The sequence below is a fragment of the Solanum verrucosum genome, unplaced genomic scaffold (assembly GCF_900185275.1).
Source record: "Solanum verrucosum unplaced genomic scaffold, falcon-dt-bn FXZP01000142.1, whole genome shotgun sequence".
NCBI lineage: Eukaryota > Viridiplantae > Streptophyta > Magnoliopsida > Solanales > Solanaceae > Solanum > Solanum verrucosum.
Genome location: NW_026020259.1, coordinates 961,211 through 981,906, shown reverse-complemented (window position 1 = coordinate 981,906; position 20,696 = coordinate 961,211). Strand labels below are relative to the sequence as shown.

Genomic DNA, 20,696 nt, shown 5'->3' with positions numbered 1-20,696 from the left:
GGTCAGGAGACCCTACAGATTAGCTTTTATCTTTCCCCAAATATCTATTAGTGCGGTTCCTTTTCACGACCATGAAAATATTGAATTTTGTCAAAGTCGATGAAGGTGATATTTAACTTATGAATTTTGAATCATTTTTATTTATTTATTGAATAATAATAATAATAATAATAATAATAATAATGATGATGATGATGATGATAATAATGATAATATAAATGTGAAGTTTGAGAGAAAAAAAAATTGGCCACCAGACATGTAGAACCAACAATCCATGCTAATGGTACTTTAGGGCTCTAGTAGAGCTTTTCTATTGATTGATGTTTTACCTCTATACTATGACCAATGACAGTGGGTCACCTGTTAATGTCGTTAGTGGTGTCAGCTAATATTTTTGTCATGATCAAGTGATTCGTACAACCTCGTTTGTGCTTTTCTTCTCTTTAATTTGTCTCTTTGTGCACGTCACTGAATTCTCTCCTTATGTTTCGCAGATGTTCAAAGATCCTACCACCACGTATCTCTTCCTAAGTACGAATTAGAGGCGAACTAGGATTTGAAGACTTAGGGTGCATGCACCAAATATGATTTCTAAGTTAAACTTAAAATAAAATAATGAAATAGTGCTCTAGCTAGGTTTGAACCTTGGTCTCGCGAGTGGTTCCTCTACCTTGTACCAACGACACCAAGAACACTCCTATACTCATCATGGGTGCACTGTTAATTATATCCTAGTTTCTGCCAGTTTCTCAACATAGATATACATATATACAACAAAAATTTTCCCGAAGTTAACAGGTGCACGTGCACCCCCAGTGATAAAGGTGGGTCCACCTCTAAGTACGATTGAATAATCATTTGTATGATTAGTTCAAATATTTAGCTAGTACGTAATAATATTAACTTAGAAAAACGTGATTTTTCTCTTTTAGTTTTTCATTCGATGTTTGATATTCGTATTGTAATTCGATTAAATTTAAATTTGCGCTTTACAGAACTCATATCTGAAACTAAGCAGTGTTTTCAACATAATTTTTTTCATTTCTCGAGGCTCGAAAAATAGTGACTTATTACATAGTCGTATGTGTATTGTGGAGACTGAATCTTAATCTAACAACTTTTGGGAATACATAATCAAATCAAAGACCTAGTATACCAAATTTCTCAATAGAATGCCCAAGTCGTTTAGTTATTACTTGAAATGAAATTAATTGAGTACATTTATTAGTTGACTGACTTGTAATACTCATATAAAGTAGGAGTAGTCTTTTTCTTTCTTTTAATAATAAGTTAATAACGATAGTGATCAGAATATCGATTTGGTAAAATCAAATAATTTTAGGTCTGATTCTATATTTGTATTTTAAAATCTAGTAAATCGTCATTTTCTAAAATTCATAACTCATAAATTTAAAATGTCATCTCCGTTCCTAAGTCTGAACTAACATTGTTTGTCTTTGCTAAAATTGACCTCTAATTGGGTCATGTGACACTTTCAAGTTTCTATCACAAATTGATTGATCAAAATGAAATATTGAACAAACTAAAAATAACACTTTTTTTTTCTAATTAATTATTCGAGCAATGCATATACTTATTGTAAATATTATAAAATGAGAAGAAACGTGTTACATTAGAGGTGAACGATGAGATGTATTTTCTAATAACCACAACTAGGTTGGTCCCTTCTTTTTTAGACTCAAATATAATATACATGAAGAAATGAATATCAACTCTTTCTTTCACTTGTAGGTTTAAATAACCAAAATTGTGGCTATTTATCATATGTATATTAAATTATTTTGTTTACTTTGTTAATGTATAGTTGCTATCATTAATACCACAAAATTCAAATTGTTATTGACCTTATTGTTGTGGACAAGACTTAAGTTTAGTTTTACTATTAAGTATCATCAATATGGACATTGCTGAATTCTTCAACTGGTAATAGTGTAATTGTTATACAAAACAAACTAAAGAAATCAGATTCATAATTTTCATTAAGTGAATTCAAAATATAAAGGAGTAAACTCTCAAAAAAAGAAAAAGAAAATTCACCATCATAATAATTTGATCCCCTCTAATTCAAGTTGGTGGATCTAGCGCTGTTTATAACATATATGTGAACACCTATAAAATTAATTCCCAAGTAGTATGTTTGAACTTATAATTTTACAAATAAAATATGATACTCTATTTAACTAAAAAAAAAAAAAGGAAAATTAGAGCTTTCAATCTTGTACTTATGGCAATCTAAGACATTAACAAAAGTTCAAAAAAGAACTTTCTCCAAATGGGACTTTTGTAAAGGCTTTTTTGTCTCAAAAATTAAAGATCCCACAAATAAAATTATGATGACTTTTATTAGGTCAAACCAAACTAATAATAATATGATGACTTCTCTTTATATATGTAATAATAATATCAACTTATATTTAATGTGAATTCATACAAACACTCTTCTTTCATATAACGTAATCTCAAAAAATCATGCAATGGGGTCAAAAACTTAGGTTCGTTTTATCACGAATAATTTTCACTTTTCTTTTAGAATTGTATTTCGGAATATAATTATGTGTCTACATAGAATTATTATACTTTTCTTAATTTAACTTTAAGTTACGTTCTAGAATATACCAAAATTTATGAAGAAAATTTTATTATTCTCAATCATGACGAAGAAATTAAAATTCAATGATGAAGAACTTTATATTTACACTCTACTTTCATATCACGTAATCTCAAAATTCATGAATTTAAACATATATATGTCATTGTTTGTCATAAATTTTCCACGAATTTTTCTATAACTTTTAGAAAATTTCCAAGAAGGAAAATAGAAAAAAGGTTAGACGTTTGTGGACCTTGTGGGCATTGAGTATTGACAGATGGATGCATGGGCGGAGCTAGCTTAGTAAAACGAGATTCAATTGAAATTTCTTTTTATTAAAAAAGTATACTACGTAAATATTGGAGAAATTACTAGTTATTTCATTAAGGAGTGTCCCTCGTTGATAAGAAAGAGTGTTCATTTTTCACTTCGTAAAGAATTATATTTATCCTTCTAGCGAGCTGATAAAAGGCAAGAAAAAGGGATACAAGAGCTAATCGTAAAGCAAAATGGATCGAAATAGCTTTCGGGTCCGATCCACTAATAAGTTTGTTAGTCTGTTAGTTTGTCCTTCTAAATCCTAATCCTTAGTGTAACAAGACATCATTATGAGCGTTGAAAAATATAATTTTTTTCCATATAAAATAACGGGTAGAGTTCACATACAGAATACCCTTGCATCTTGTAGAAAAGATTTCTAGATTATGGACAAAGGGGATTATTAATTCTTAATAATTGGTGAAACAAAACGTGATATATAGTTGCATGATTTGCTTTAATAACTAGTATTTTTTTCACTTAAATATACACCATAGTATAAGTTCAATACATTGTTTCTAAATATATAAAGATATTAACAAGATTTGCCTCTCCAACAATATGATTAAAAAATTTGTATCTTATGTGTAGCTTCTTTTGTTTATCTAATATTAAAACATGATTTTAGACTTGTTGAAATATGACTATAACAAACATAAAATATCAGTCCAAGACAGCATCATCACTTCGAGATAGAATAAAGTTTTATGAATTTTGAACTTTATAATTATATATTGAGTTCCATCCCAGGGAGGTTAGCACTAGGGACGAATAGCTAACGGTTTGATAAAGTCACAAAACCTAATAGCTTTGAATCGAATTCTATATTTGTATATTTTAAGAAATTTAATTGACTCGACTTTTGATTCTACCTGAAACTGTACTTTTCATGCTAGATTCGCTCTTCATTCTGGCTTGCCAGTTCATGGAAAAGAAAAAGAAATCATCATTCATCAAATGTACTTACTGTTTTATTCTGAACACATCAACAAATGTTGTGCAATCTATACATCTGTAATATGATCTTCATGTATATATACTACAACTTAATATATAAGATCATAGCATGAAAAAACAAATAAAATATTTTTTCTTTATTTATCTCGATGGAGAAAACTCGAATGATAAACATCTTTCTAATTCAATCGGTCCGAAAAATAAATCGGATAACTGATGTCCTACCTCCTCCGGAGAAAATCTAACCACATGAGCTGAATGTCTCTCTTTTATTATTGTATTTCTATGTTTATTGTAAAACTCTCTATAAGCTGGTAGTATTTTCTCCGTGATGGATATTTTTAATTCATCGCGGAGATAACTATCACTTACCACACACATTGAATGCTTTCGGTGAGCTTGCTCGAATGATGAATTGAATCTCTTGAAAATTTCCTTCACTTGTTGGGGAGCCATTGATGCATTTGGTTCTCGCGGGAGAGATTCAATGACGTGGCTCCATCCTAACCGTTCGTAGTTTGACGCGAACTGCTTCACCTTTTCATCGTGTTTTGATATCCAATTTTCACCTAGCAAGTATTTGAGATTCGATGAACGGACTTTTACGATGATGTACCGGAGATTGTTGGCTAAGAAGAGGTACGCGAAGGAAACGTCCTTGTAGTGCTTTGCTTTGCCGTCGAGTTTGCAGAGAAGAATGAGAATCAGCCAAGCGAATCGGAGTGAGATTGCCGGTGCCGGAGATTCATCGGTATCGGCTATACCGAAGTATGATTCCGGCAACGAACCTTTGGCCGGAGGAGGAGATTCAGCGAGGATATCGGAGAGGACGTTGCTGTAATCGGCAAGTAGAGTAACGTAATCCATTACATCGACGGTGAGATGGTGGATTCCACCGCCGGCGATCGGTGTTTTTGAGGATTCCTTCTGGAGAACTGTCTCAAACTCAGCTAACGCCGTCCTTATAGACTCGCCGAGCTTGTCGTGTGACGTTAACACTTGAGATCGGATAACAGATTCTGAATCGGAAGAAAAAATAGCTTCAATTTCCGGCCAGTGTTCAGAGATGGCGGTGTACATATCGAGGAGACGGAACACTTTTTCCGGCGATTTCTTACAATTTTTCGCTACAATTTCCGGGAAGCTAAACAGAATCATGGATCCGTCTTTTGAAATTTCAGTAAAGCATGATTCTCTTATTGAATCGTTGGACAAAAAAACGTGATCGCAGAGAATTCTCTCTCCATTGAACAATATTTTCACAGCTACATCTGCTGCTCGAAGCCAATCCTTAATCTTCAGATCCAAAACTTCCCAATCCATTTTATGAACTTGCGAAGAACTCAATTTCTCAACATTGAGTCTATAAATCGCTTCATCGATAATCGATTTACGTATAACTTTGTAAATCTTCACACACTCCTTCGCATATCCAGAAGAAATCATACACTCAGCAATCAATCTCAAATCCGCCATTGCAACATTCGATACATCCTCTACTTCAGAAATCGACTCACCAGCAACAACAACAATACGATCATCCTCTTCCTCATCTTCAAACTCAGACAAACTCGAACGAGCTGAAGTTCGAGAAGAAACTGTAGTTATTGATTCAGGATCCAAATGAGCTCGATTCATCGATAGAATCTGGTAAAACTCCTTCTGGAGTCTCTTCACAGCAACTTGCATCAACGATTGAGCACGAACAAGCTTATCTGATTTTGAATTTTCCATGGAATGAAAGTGCATCGCCTTCTGTAAATTATACACACACTTGATGAAATCATTAGCTTCTCCTCTACTCTCGTAGAAAAGAGAAGTTACTTTAGCATAGTTAGTAGTGTTAGGGTCCCATTTCATGATCATCGGTTCCGCCATCTCGAGTGTCCGATTCATAACTGAATCGGAAAAACTCGGACGAGATGGCGAAAACGAGAAACGCGAAGGGGAAGAGAATAGTGAAGTAGATGGAGAATTAGGACTATCAGATTTTGATGAACTTTTTGGTGAACAACAAATTTCTCTCATCCCTATTCGCCGCCGCGCCATCGATCGATCGTCAAGGTATGTATGATTTTTTAATTTTTTTTGGAATGAAGAAAGAAGAGTTCAATAGAGATTTTAAATGTTTCAATGGAGACTCAGAGAAGATATATATAGAAAGAGAAAATAGCAAGCCGTACATTTTGATGATACGGGTAAAACAAAAAAAGTTTCTCATATAGTTATTGTTGATTCCATTCACATGCATTATCTCAATTTACGTAACACTCTTTACACATATATTAAAAAAATTTAATTTTAATTTTTATTATATTTGATTAAGCATATTTAATCTTCATTTCTAAAAATATACATTTTTGATCCCTTTCCTCGTGAACATTCACAAATTTATCTGTGTATTATGATAGGCTAATACTATTATTTCATGTTTGAGAATAATATACTTCTAGAAATAGTTCAAATATAACGTATTTCTCTTATAAAGGAATCTAAAACACATTTTAATTTGTTGAAGGATAAATATATTGAATCATATATATTACAGAGAACCAAAATCAAAATTCATTCATGACTTATAATACTTAAAAGGATCAAAATGTTATTATCTAATTGATTTTATTTTTTTTGAAAACTTCAGGATAACCCGCAAGTTATTACAACCTCGGTAGTAATTTTTATCCTTTGGGTGAGCATTTTGTGCACATTGGGTAAATATTCCACTATGTAATAGCATGCAAATCACACAAGGAATATAAATTGCACTAGGCAAGTCTTATGCGACAGAGTCTACTCAGAAGGCATTGATTAATCTTTGAAACTATATTGAATCAAATCAATTCAAAAAATAATCCATATGGGATCAAATTGTTTGGCATTAATTGGGATTTTATTGAATATAATAATAGAAAAGACAAATTGCAGGGGCCTTGGGACTTTGGAGTCCACAATGGACCGCATAGCTGACACGTGTTAGGCATATAGAATTACTGTGAAATAACGGACTCTTAAAGGTCAACATAATTGAATAACTAATTATTTTCTAATAATAACGAGGAAATTTATAAGAAGAACTTAGACCTAATTCAAACAATTAATACTATATTTATTTTACTAATTTTACGTGCTGCTCTCTTGGAATGTGATTAAAAAAATCACACTCACACGCTAAATGATCATGTGTCTTGTTTAACAAGTATTTGAATTATTCATATCCCACTTATCCACCTTAAATGTTATTTTATCATATCAGCTTAGTAATGAAATTTAAATTTTTATTAAAAGTGTTTAAAATTAGAGATAGCGATAGAAAAAAGTATACATTAACTATTATTAACTATATATTATATATACAAAATAATATTTAACTTATATACCTAATATATTTTTCTGACATTTTAAATGAGTTATCTTATTTTTTTTTAAAATAATTTAGGGTAAAGTCAAGTTGTGGGAACGAGAGAATATAATATGATTAGAAACGTAGTTTAGAGGTGGAGTTATTATCTTTTTTCTTTTCTGTTTTAAATAATAATTAAAAAAAATGTATGTAAAATATTTTTTCATTGAAAAAGTATGAGGCTATTATCCCTTATACTCGGCTTGACTTTTTCAATATATTTGATAAATTGGATGATAGACGTACATCTCATTAATTGAGATTCAATTTTGTCACATGGTCAATATTTTGATTAAATAATATATATATATATATATATATATATATAGGACAATATTTAATTACAAAATATATTCTTTTTATTTTCACATTGTCAGAGAGAAATAAGAATAATATCCCATTGAATTAATGGTTGTGATCATGATGCCATTTATTAAAACATTAAACTCATGCAATAGACGTTCAAAATTCAATTTTTTTACAATTGGAATATGATTTAATTACTCTACATATTTATCAATGAAGTAATGGAATAAGTCAAGGATTAGAGTAGATAGTTAGTAAATATTAGAGCATTTTTCTGTATAGAATGGTAGAGAGGGTTCTACTCGGGAGATTTGCTATTATGCTTATATTATCTTATGCTTTGATTTTATTATTATTGTTTTTTTCTTTCATTTTGGTTATCTTTGATATTTTTACCGTCTATATTTCTTTCTTCCATATTTTCATTTTAGGTTTTTAGTTTTGTTTTTCTTTTAAATCATTTTCTGGAAAAAAATAATAAGTGAAGGATTTAGCAGAAACAGTTTCTCTCTACCTCACAAGAATAAAGATATAGTACACGTATATCTCATTATGTCCCGACTCTATTTCTAAAAATTTACGAAGTATATTGTTACGTTGTTGACGTTGTTATAATATCAATGAAATAATGGAGTTTTTACCTTTAGGTATATTTAATTAAAATAACCTCTGCAAGCAACGGTTATAAAAGGATACCCTTAATCTTGATTGATAGGATCTTAATGTAAATAATATCGAATAAATAATTAAAAAAGATAACCTATCACACCAAAACACATGTGTCAAATTTTATGCAATTTTCTATGGATAAGTTATTTTGAGTATTACTCTCTTCAATATTTTATATTAAGAAAGACCGTAATAATAATAATAATAATAATATGGGGAAAATGTTTGATATACTTTTTAATTTTGTCATTTAGAGTTGATATATCCCTCGTTATAAAAGTGACTCATATATATATGCCTTTATCGTTATACAAATGGGCTCGATTACATATACCCCTACCGTTACATTAGGAACTCACATATACCCTTAATCTAACGGAAGTGAAAAAAATAGTTTTAAATTTATTTTTTAACTTTAAATTTTAAAAAAATTAATGTTGGGTATATATGATCCTTCTAACAGAGTTCAAGGTATATTTTAATTTTTTCGTACATAAATAATCTTTTTACTCTGATTATTATTATTTGAGTTTCGTATTCTTTTTTTTCTTTCATTCTTTAGTGTAAAGAAAAAAAATTAAAACTAATATTTTTGCAACTATATTTAATTTAGTTTTTCTATTTGTAAAAAAAAAACTGGGACATCTATAATAAAATTTTACAAGAAAACCAGTGAAACACAAATAAATTTGACCATCAAAATAATAAATTTAAATTAGTTGTTGAAAAAAAAGTCAAAAAATACGTGTGAGGAAGATCAAATATATCTCATATGGATTATATTTTTTTTTAAAAAAATATTTAAAAATTAAAATTAAAATTATTTTTTTTCACTCCCGTTAGAAGAAAATGGTATATGTGTGTCAGTTGTATAACAGTAGGAGTATTGGGTATATATGAGTCATTTTCATAACGAGGGATATATCAGATCAAAATAGCAAAATTGAGGGAGATATCAGGCTTTTTTTCCTAATAATAATGAGTAGTAATAAATAAGCCTAATTATGTGAATTTGTTAAACATATGATTAGTTACTTTTGATGGAACAGAAAGATTTGTTAATCTTATTTTGTCTTTTAATTCTGAAAAAGGAAAAGTCAATATAACTGACCGTCCCCAGCGTAAGCCAATATCTAAGTCAATACAAAATTATTTGTTCTTTTTTCTTTATTAAGAAGTCATGAACATTGACTAAATTCTGAGGAATGTGGGTTATATTATTAGATGGGTCGGATCAGGCTAAAATTAGGTAATTTAAATAAATGTGTTATTTTTGTTGATTTAGGTGTTTCCATCCAATTGAGGGGTACTAGTGACAAGTTTGTAGATGACGAGGGTAAAAATAACTTTATTTTAACGGTAAGGGTAAAGTCAATTAATAAATGAAAGTTGAAGGGTATTTTTGATCTTTTTCCCTTTATTTTTTAAAGTTTATTTGTAAAATTATACTGAAACTATTATTATTGTAGATATTATCTACATAACTAGATCATTATAAACATAGGCAGATTAAGAGACTTTCATTATAAATTCACGTAAATTAATAGTTTTTGCTCAAATCAGATCATTTAAGTATTAACTTGAAATTGTAGATCCACCCATGATTATAAAATGGTGATAGATAATTTTGTCTGATAAGGATTTAAAGTGGAAAAAAAGATAAGTACTAACTTACTATGAGAAGTTAAATTATACTATTATAATTCAAAAAAAAATTATATTGCTAATCGTATATATAAAAAATATGAATCTCATAAGAGCGGAGCAATGATTTAAACTTTAGTGTCTCAAATTTTAGGATAGTAAATATGAATTAGTAATTGAATTCAGAATTTAATTGTTGTATATATTTAGTTGGCTTTTTAATACAAATTCAAAGTTTAAACTAAAATTATTAAATTCGATTGACTCCAAATGCAACCTTTTAGATTTACCCTTATTTTTCGTATAAAATATATGTATAGTAGCACTTGTGGACAAGAGCGGAGCATCAATATTAGGTATAGATTTGAACAAATTTGATTAAATAACCTTATATCTACACAAAAATATTCACGTATAAATATTTGATCACATTAGTATTTAACATTCTAACACAAATTACGGATTCGATAACAAATTCAATATCATATAGACTTTTAGAGGTTGTTTGGTGTGTGAATGGGATAAACACAGGTATCCTTCTTACATCAATTGTTTTATCTATCTTATTATCAATCATCACAGGTCCTGTATTAATGGATTCACGATGATCATCAAAAATTGTAATAGATATATATGATGAATAAAAAATTATCGCTTTAAAGAGGTACATAAGCTAACAAATATTTATCAAATGAATTCTACTAATCCATGATAAAATATTTAATATGATAAAGATTAAATCCGTCAAAAAATTATTTCATGACTTTGGTCATTAAATTTGTGAATTTGGAACATGGCATGTCAATTTATGAGTATTATTGGCCATAAATTAGAAGAGACTTTTTTTTTTGTTTTAAATAGAGTATTTAGCAGTGCCGGTCAAACAAATCGGTGAAAAAAATGTACTCGCTCCAACTTTTTGTAAACAATCTTCTTCAAAGATATTTTCATTAAACCTAAACAACAGTATTCGCTTCGAATTTCTCATAAAAATCAATTTTAAAATTTAAAATTCGAACTCGCCTTTTCAAAATTTGCGCCTACCCTCCAAGCCAAACTTTAGTTAGACTTTTTGGTTTGAAGTATAAGACTCTCAAACGAAACTTCAGAAAAAAATCGTAGTTCAAAGTTTTCTTTTACTAGCAAATGACAAACTTTCTTTTTGCGCACTATGTTATAGCTACATGATAATACCCAAATCGAGTATCTATGCACTTGCCCCATCGAGTAGTTTTACAATAAGTTGGACTAACAAATGAATAAGTTAACGAGATCATATTTTCATGAGCTAATTTTTTCATTGTTTCTAAAATTTAAAAAAGAAAAAAAAAACAACACCTAGCATTTTATTATGATCATTTAAAGTATCACAACTCATTTAAAGGGTACCCTACCTATGGAGGAATTCAAGAACAAGTCAGTCAACCATTTAATGTGTTATTTCCCTAACTCAATTAATTCCTACACCACTTGAGGATTGTATATTGAAAACTTCATGTTTTTTGGCAAAAGTCATTTGATAAGATTTGTTCAATTATTTGGTTTTGAGTTTAGACATTTGAACTTTCCTTGCAAAAGACCTTACCAAGAGGTAAATTGTGCACATGCATTGTGAAATTGTCAACTATTTAATGCAACCATTTAATCATGGGAATCATGAATCATGTAATGTACAAGCATTCCAATGCATTGTGCAACACTATAAAGCGTGAACAACTCAAAATACTATGTAACCATATTGGACCAACAATCAAAACTCTAGGTAACTTTTCTCTTAAGTCATGCAAGTAAAACGGCGATGTCTGAATCACCTTACGCACAGCTTGACTATTTCATAACATATATGTTGTCTCCCACTAACACACAAAGGCGCATTATAGACTATGGCTTCAAGTTTGAGATTATACCACATCTCATTTGATGGAGAAAATGTCATAAATAGCCCCTCAACTATAGGAGTAGGTCTAAAATGATCCCTTAATTATATTATTGTCTAATTTAGTCCTTCAACTATTCAAAAAAACTTATCAGATTTGGTCCTTTAACTATACATTTATTAATTTTAGTCCCCTAACTATACATTTATCAGTTTTAGTCCTTTAAGTTTTTTTTAAAACTTATCACGTTTGGTCTTTGTCCATTTTTTATACAAATAATTTAGGTTTATATTATGGAATTCATGTCTTTAGACATTAAATCTTTAAGCCATTTTTTCAGTTGTTTCTCTCTCCCTGGTCCCTACCACTTTTACTTGAAATTACCTTTATGCAAAGAACCTTAACCTCAACGATTCAATAAAATAAAATTTTGTATGCTTCATTTTATCCTCAATTGAATAAAATTAGGACTTATATCTTCTGTCCTCATTAATTTTATTTTGAATCTTTGAGGTTATTGTTATTTTCACAAGAGTAATTTGAAGTAAAATAGCAGTGATAGAGAAATAACTTTAAAAATAGGTTAAAGATTTAATTTCACGAAGAGTTCCATTAATATAAACCTAAGCTATTTGTATAAAAAAAAAATGGACAAAGACTAAACTTGATAAGTTTTTGAATACATAAAAGACTACAATTGTTAAGTCTATAGTTAAGGGACCAAAGGTGATAAGTTTTTGAATACTTAAAGGACTAAAACCGGTAAGTATATAGTTAAGGGACCAAAGTCGATAAAATTTTGAATAGTTAAAGGACTAAATCCAACAAAAGTATAGTTAAAGGACCATTTTAGACTTACTTCTATAGTTAATGGACTATTTATGAGATTTTTTCTCATTTGATGTACTAGGTCTAAAATCTATATATTTTTTATTTTTATTTGGTATTATTTAAAAACACATACAAGGTGATGGTAATGAGTAGCATCAAGGGTTAAACTGATGAGAAGAAATCACCTGGTGTTAGTTGTGGGATTTGAACTTTGGTCTTATCACCAACTTCATTGAGTAAACGAATTGGTTTATATGCAATGATTCATAATACCAAAAGAGGCTAGAAGCATGAGAAATTGTAGGAATATCTTACTTCACTGATTGTAGTTTATGTTAACATATATAATACATAGATATAATGACAACAATAATAGACTACAAAGCAAGATAGGAGATGATAGTAACAACAAATCGACGATATATGAGGTTGTAGACTTGTAGTAGTATATGCTCACACATTTAAGTAATCGTCTCTATTCATTTACGTTATCCTAAACATCTGGAGAAAGGCTGATCAATTTGGCCGCGGAATACACTGCCATCCTGTACAATGTTGAAGGTAGTGTTTGAGATCATCGCTGGGACGTTCAACAATCCAGGTTTGGTAGAACTCGGATGGATTGAAGACGTTATTTTCGCTGCAAGTAGACAATAAACCAGCCTGAGTTCCACAAACAAACAAGTCATCTTCAGATTTAATGCTACCAGTACATGCTTCTTCCATGTCAGCAGCCTGTAGGATGACATAAAGAGCCAGTTAGGTAGTGAAAGAGACTATTTCAGCTCAAGAGATCATTAAAGATTAGCAATTTAAGAGTTGATGGTACATAAGCAAAGAAAATTTCAAACATCAATAAGTTGTTGTTTAGAATATATGTGACAAAGACGCTTTAATAGTGCACCCAAGGGTGTGGCATAGTGGTCAATCAAGTGTGTGAGAACCATGAGATCTTAGGTTTAAATACGAGCAGAGACAAAAAGAAAAAACACTACATGATTTCTTCTCAATTGTCCCGTGGAATTAGTCGAGGTACGCGCAAGTTGGCTTAGACACAACAGTTATCAAAGAATAGACGCTTAAAAGTTCCGTGAGCTTTCCTTACATGACTTCCACTTCCATTAATAATGTTGATACAAATATGAAGCATCTAGGCCCCTAATAAGGGCCCCTAAAGGGTGTTCTATACAACTGGCTGATAGAGACAGGATAACCACCAAAAAGCCATGTGCCATTTATTGAAAGGGGGGGAGAATGAAATGCCTCTTTCTCTAACTGTCCCCACTTTGACATTTTGGAGGGAGGCATTGAAATGAAGGGAAACACACGTATAACTAAATGCATATACAGAACTACGAAAGAAAAATTTAAAGGGAGATTAATATGGAACAGGAAGTTTTCAGCTCAAACAGAGATAACTTTCCATCAGTTTGATCACTAATTCTCTCAAATGGAAAAGCCAGAAGAAATTTTGATTTACAAAGGACATGCAATTGACCCTTTAATTAGGCCGTTGGTTCACTTTTTAGATATAACAAGAAAATGGGTGTGGAATGAACTCGACGTTGGATTTGCTCTACTTACATCAAGTTCTTTTTCTCCAAATTTGACGAGCAACCATAGTCCATAAGCATAGAAGTCCACTAGAAAAGAAGCAGTGATGAAGGAGAAGAAAGAGGGACAAGTTTGTTCTGAGCCAGTCCAATAACTAATATAAAATATAACTAAAGAATTAGGTGTCCAAGCCAGCTTGCGCGCACCTCGACTAATTCCACAGGGTACCTATTTATCTCTATGAATACTACCTCTATAAATGAAATAATGGTAAGCCAGGGGCACGAACATGGCTCAATAATGTCTATACAAATCCCCTCTCTTCTTCACTCTAAGTCTAAGAGGCACTGCACCCAAACGGACCAGGCACATCAAGCACCTCTAAGATGGGTAGCATAAAGAGCAGGAAAATCTCAAAAAGTTGTGCCATCCCAAAGACTCATTGGAACCAAAGGCGCTTCATCATTACAATTCATTCCCAAAGAAGCGCACACATGTTACCTCCTGTTGAATGACAAATAAGGTTTACCTACGAGACCTCAATCTCATTGTCGGAATCTTTGTCTTTTGATTATAATCACGAACAGATGGAATAGTTTTATTTAAAGTTAACCCATTTTCTTACCATAACACTCAAATAACAAGGATTGACACCACGGACTATATTTTGTGACTCCATATTGGCAGAGTTTACATGAAGCAGAATTAATAAAATTTCATTTGCAGTTTTGGATTTAAAGGTTAAGACTGCTCAAATCTATTGTGCAATTCAAGTTGCTGTTTAAGAGAATGAATTGGTAGTTTTTACATTAAAGAAAAGAATAGATGATTATTACATAGTTTTTGGAAGCAAATAAATACTCCTACGTATTAGTTAGTAGATTTACCTTCTCTGTTAGATATTTGAAGGCCACCTTTTTTTGTCCAGCTTCATATATGTTGCATTGTGAATATATCTGACACGAGAGAGATTTAAGTCATCAATAACGACAGCATAGACAAATATTACTGAATTTACACAACCCTATTTCTCTGCCCTTCAAAAAGACGAGAGGAAAAGAGAGAGGAAAATGTTGCTAAAAAGCAGTACTACCTGTGATTCTACACTTGCGCAAACAGCATAAATTCCCCAGTTCCTGGTGTAATTATTGTACAAATGTACTTTGGCAAACCTAACACGAGGATGCCGCTGTCTAGTTCCGTCAAAAAAACAATGGTGAATGGTGACCCTCATACATCTGTCACCACAATTAGAAGAATCTCCTCCAATAAGCATTGTTTTATCATGCTTTGAAAAGTGACACCTGGTTGCAAAAACAACATTCAAGATAAAAAAAAATAGATGTCATAACAAAGATATCTGATAAAGCTGATTCAACTGACCTAGAAACAGTAATATCTGTGCTCTCTTTTGTGATGTCAATTAAACCATCGTCATAATCGCTAAGGCTACAACGATCTATCCAAATATGCCTTGACTTTGGTTTAATCTGAATGCCATCAACATCAGGTCCTCTACCTCCCTCAAACTCTAGATTGCAGATGATAACATGTTCACATTCTTTCAACCTCAAACCTTTCCCTGTGAGTTTGATTTTTTGGCCTCGCCCGTCAATAGTTTTGAAAGAGGACACACTCAAATGAGAACGGAGCTCAATGGTCCCTGAAACTTCAAAGACGATCCACAAAGGTTCTTTTTTACGACATCCATCTCGAAGTGATCCTGGCCCATCATCTACAATAATATGAGAAAGATAAGTCCAATAGTATTATGAGAGGCACTGAACAATCTAAGATAATCACATAAGTAGGGTCTGGGGAGGGGGAGTGTATGCAGACGTTACCCCTACCTTGGGAGGTAGAGAGGTTGTTTCCAATAGACCCTCGGCTCAAGGGAAGATGTGGAACGGAAAACATGAAAGATAAGAAAGCCAAGAGCAAAAGCATAGAAGAAGCTGCTCATGTTCATAAGCAGGCAATAATGCTGTTAGCTGGCTTTGCGAAAAAGAAATTACATCCCAATACACACCAAACTAACAAAGGGAAAGCCAAAAGCTTACTTACATATCCATTATTTTTCTAGTACTGGTATAGAATGACAAGAAAGTTATTTAATTGACTTTGACTGCACATGCGCAAGGATAGTGATACTTTGAATGAGGCTAGGGATGAATCGAAAAATTAATCCTCACTGGTGCTACCTCCGATTTTTAATGAAAAGAAAGAATCTTTTTTTAGAAAGATCAGAAATAAAAGTATTAAGATGCATGTACGCACATTAGATTTGCTAATTCAATTGCTTCTAATATATCCAGATCAGGGTTCCCGTTTAAGAAAGCTTGTTAGCTTTCTATAGACTCCCTTCAGCAAGTCATCGCCAACAATCAGCTCTTATCCCTTGGTGTCAAAGGCCGATTTCCTTTTTTTGTCTTGCCCAAAAAACTTTCTTTATGGAGTGATTCCAACTTGTGATGATCTTCTAATTGTTTTTTCACTAATGCTTGATGATGATAGTGAGTTCAGTTCTGCAAACATCCAACCTAGAGTACAACTTATTCAGACAGTACCACAGATGGAATAATTAATGTAGCAAATGAAAAGGAAGGGATATAAATTTTGTCCAATAATGAGGCATAAGTAATTGAAGTTGTCTCAGAAGACCTTATATGAATTGTGCATATTCACCAGTCCAGAAGCATGATAATATGATGATTGACGGTGAAAAAAGGGATGAGATAATCTAAAATGGGAAGTTGCCTCAAATGAATCTATTGGTTCAATGCAAACTTAGCTACTTCTTTTTAAAAACAGTGCATATTTAGCTAAGAACAAAACCCAATAAAAGAAAATGGGGAAGTTGCCTCAAATGAATCTATTGGTTCAATGCAAACTTAGCTACTTCTTTTTAAAAACAGTGCATATTTAGCTAAGAACAAAACCCAATAAAAGAAAATGGCCACCATACCAACAAGTTCAGACTTTTTTTTTTTTTGATAAGATAAGTGGTATTAATAACAGTATCAGGAAGATGCATAATTTACAAGATATGGCATTTGAGCTTACAAAAAATCTCTAGCTAACTATACTAACTATCTAAGCCAGAGCTAATGAGTTAGTAAAATCCTGAAGTTGTTCTGCATTAACAGCAGGATACAAGTTGGTCCAACTAAACAAATTTTCAGTGCACCTAGTCTTCAAAATGCCTAAAGCAGTTGACTCTCCATCAAAACATCTCTTGTTCCTCTCTAACCAAATACACCAAAAAATACAAGCAGGTATCATAATCCAGATCTTCTTGATGGCTTTGTCAACTTTCCATGGACTCCAACTCTCATATGCATCCTTAACAGTGAGGGGTGTGGTCCAATTGATGCCAGAGAGACAAAAAAACATGCTCCATAATTCTGAGGCCACCTCACAATGAAGAAGAAGGTGTCTGGGGGTTCCAGCCTCTTTTTTGCACATATAGCATCTGTTTGGGAATTGGATTTTTCTTTTCTTTATGTTGTCTTGGGTGAGACATGACTCATATAGAGCTATCCAGGTCAAAAAAAACTACCTTAGGTGGTAGCTTGGTCCTCCAAATGAGTTTCCAGGGCCAGTTAGCTATCACGGGGTTTCTAGAGCACAACTGTTGATACCCTTCCTTGACTGTATAAACTCCTTTCTGGTGTCCCCATTTGAGCTTATCAGCTGCCTGGAGATTAATGTGACAATGTTGTAGTCTACCAAAAAGGTCTACCAGATTAAACAACTCTCCGGGAAAAGTTTGAGATATAGAGTCACCTGATTTGCCTTAAAAGGAAATTTTTTACCATTTCTGAAGTGGACATGAATAGAGACAAATGGTGATACCGTGATAGAGAGCATTCTAATAGGTAATCAGAACTAATTTAGGATCGAGACATATAATTGGTTGATCAGCTGAAGTTTTTATCAAGGGGAATAACTTAGAAATGGAAAGCTAGTCCATGCTGTGTCAAACCAATTCAAAATATTTCTCTCAACCAACCAAACTACTTAAGAACAACATCAAAATCCAAAATCGAATACTTTCTGATGCATATTTCGATTAAGCAAGAAAGAACCTGTCCCTCCCAACTTCAGATATCATAGCGTAATTTACAACAACAATTAAGCTTCAGTAACAAGTTGGAGTCAGCTATATGAGTCTTCGTTATTCCATTTAAGGTCAAGCATAGTGTAAACAATATCAACAACAACAACTACACTTCAGTCCCAAACAAGTTGGGATCAGCTATATGAATCCTCACTATTCCATTTAAGGTCAAAGCATAGAGTAACTTACAAAAACAACAATAACTATGCCTCAAACCTAAGCAAATTGGGGTCAGCTATATAAATCTTTCACTATTCCATCAAGCATAGTGTAACTTACAACAACAACAACAACAACTAATACCAGGGGCGGCTCAACATAATTCGAGGCCTAAAGCAAAATTTTAATTAGAGGCTTAAAATTTAAATAAATTTTATCTGTATTTATTTATTTTTCTAAATTTTTAGATGTAAATTATTACTTAATATCTTTTTTATAAATGATTTTTTCAAATACTTTTTTAAATTATTATTTTTAAACAAGATTTTCAATTCAACATTGAAAAACATCATTATTGAGACAATTATTATATGAATCGATAATATAGTTCTATAAGTAATAAGTTGATAAATTTTAAATAAAGATAAGAGTCAGAATCATAGAATCTGATTCAAAAAGTTGATAACTTAGTATACCCTACTTTAATATGAAAAGTTACGAAGAAATAAGAGAATATTTGTAATTTACTTTGTTCAACACTTTTCGGTTATTGATTCATATTTTTGACAGAATATTACTCTAACTATCAAAGATTTGAAGAAATAGAGTGCAGAAGGAGTTAAAAAGGATAAATAATGTGAGTGTTAGCGAAGAAAATATAATATATATATATATATATATATATATAAATATGTACTTTTTATTATAAATAAAAAAAATTCATGAAAAAATTAAACATGATTTTTTATTTATAAAAGTTTGAGGCCCCCAATTTGGCATTGGCCTAAAAATTTATAGGCAAGAGCCGGCACTGACTAATACTACTACTATGCATATGTCTCAACCAAGTTAAGGTCAGCTATATAAATCCTCACTATTCCATTTAACGCCAAGCATATGTAACTTACAACAACAACTACTACTACTGCGCATCAGTCTCAACCATGTTAAGATCAGCTATATAAATCCTCACTAGTCCATTTAATGCCAAGCATAGTGTAACTTACGACAACAACAACAATTACTACTACTATGCATAAGTCTCAACCAAGTTGAGGTCAGCTATATGAATACTCACTATTCCATTTAACCCAAGCATAGTGTAACTTAGGACAACAACAACAATTACTACTACTATGCATAAGTCTCAACCAAGTTAAGATCAGCTATATGAATACTCACTATTCCATTTAACCCAAGCATAGTGTAACTTACAACAACAACAACAATTACTACTACTATGCATAAGTCTCAACCAAGTTGAGGTCAGCTATATGAATACTCACTATTCCATTTAACCCAAGCATAGTGTAACTTAGGACAACAACAATAACTACTACTACTGTGCATAAGTCTCAACCAAGTTAAGGTCAGCAATATAAATCCTCACTATCCCATTTAACGCCAAGCATAGTGTAACTAACAACAACGACAACTACACCTCAACCTCAAACAAGTTGGGGTCAGCTATATCAACCATCACTATTCCATTTAACACCAAATCATAGTGTAACTTACAAGAACTACACCTCAATTCAAAACAAATTAAAATCATCTATATGAATCCTCAGTATTCCATTTAAGGTCCAAACACACCCCTATTACAACAACCAATTTCAACCCAAAAATAACTTATCACCCCATACCCAAAAACAAGAAATCAAATTAAAATTGAACTAACCATTAAGATTAACAACTTGATAAACATGACCATCACGACCACCAATGGAAGAAGCACCAAAACCCTCAGCTTGACCAGCAAGACCACGCAAGTTGGAATCAACATGAGCATAAGGCAAAGCCAACCCCATCTGGGTATTGTGGGTTTGTTGTGTAGGTAAGGAAAATGGGGGACCTTGTTGATTATGATGATGATGTTTGCTGTGAGAGAAACGGTTCCCCATTTAATGCACTATTACTAGTAACCGATAGTATTGATTTTTATGATGTTTAACGCCAAAAAGATTGAAACTTTTTTCCATTAAATTGTCACTTTCTTTCTCGTCTCTCTATCATTCTTGAAACTGAAACCTTGCCGACACTATTTTTATTTTTTTTGTTAGCACAAAATGTGGAACTAATAATTATCCGCTTTATAAAATTAAGAAATAATTTATAATTTTGGGTGTATTTTATTAATAGTAGATAACTATTATTAGAGAGTGAGCATTTCTTTTTTTTTACGACAAGAGAAACTCAAGGCCGCTACTCTTTCAGTGCGCACAAGATAAAATATCCGCTTTTATGCAA

General features: G+C 31.8%; 2 protein-coding genes across 2 annotated transcripts; both read right to left on the bottom strand.

Annotated features, from left to right (window-relative positions):
• Positions 1-4,027: 4,027 nt before the first annotated feature.
• Positions 4,028-5,939, bottom strand: LOC125833395 (exocyst complex component EXO70H1-like). The gene has a single exon (XM_049512536.1). It carries the CDS (start codon positions 5,933-5,935, stop codon positions 4,028-4,030), a length of 1,908 nt encoding a protein of 635 aa, XP_049368493.1. The 5' UTR covers positions 5,936-5,939.
• A 6,890-nt stretch (positions 5,940-12,829) lies between these two features.
• LOC125833405 (probable pectate lyase 4) lies at positions 12,830-20,492 on the bottom strand. Its single transcript, XM_049512549.1, has 5 exons — positions 20,128-20,492; positions 15,551-15,902; positions 15,261-15,471; positions 15,055-15,123; positions 12,830-13,348 (listed from the first exon to the last, which is right to left on the bottom strand). The coding sequence occupies exons 1-5, from the start codon at positions 20,348-20,350 to the stop codon at positions 13,130-13,132; spliced, it is 1,074 nt and encodes a 357-aa protein (XP_049368506.1). The 5' UTR covers positions 20,351-20,492; the 3' UTR covers positions 12,830-13,129.
• Positions 20,493-20,696: the final 204 nt, after the last annotated feature.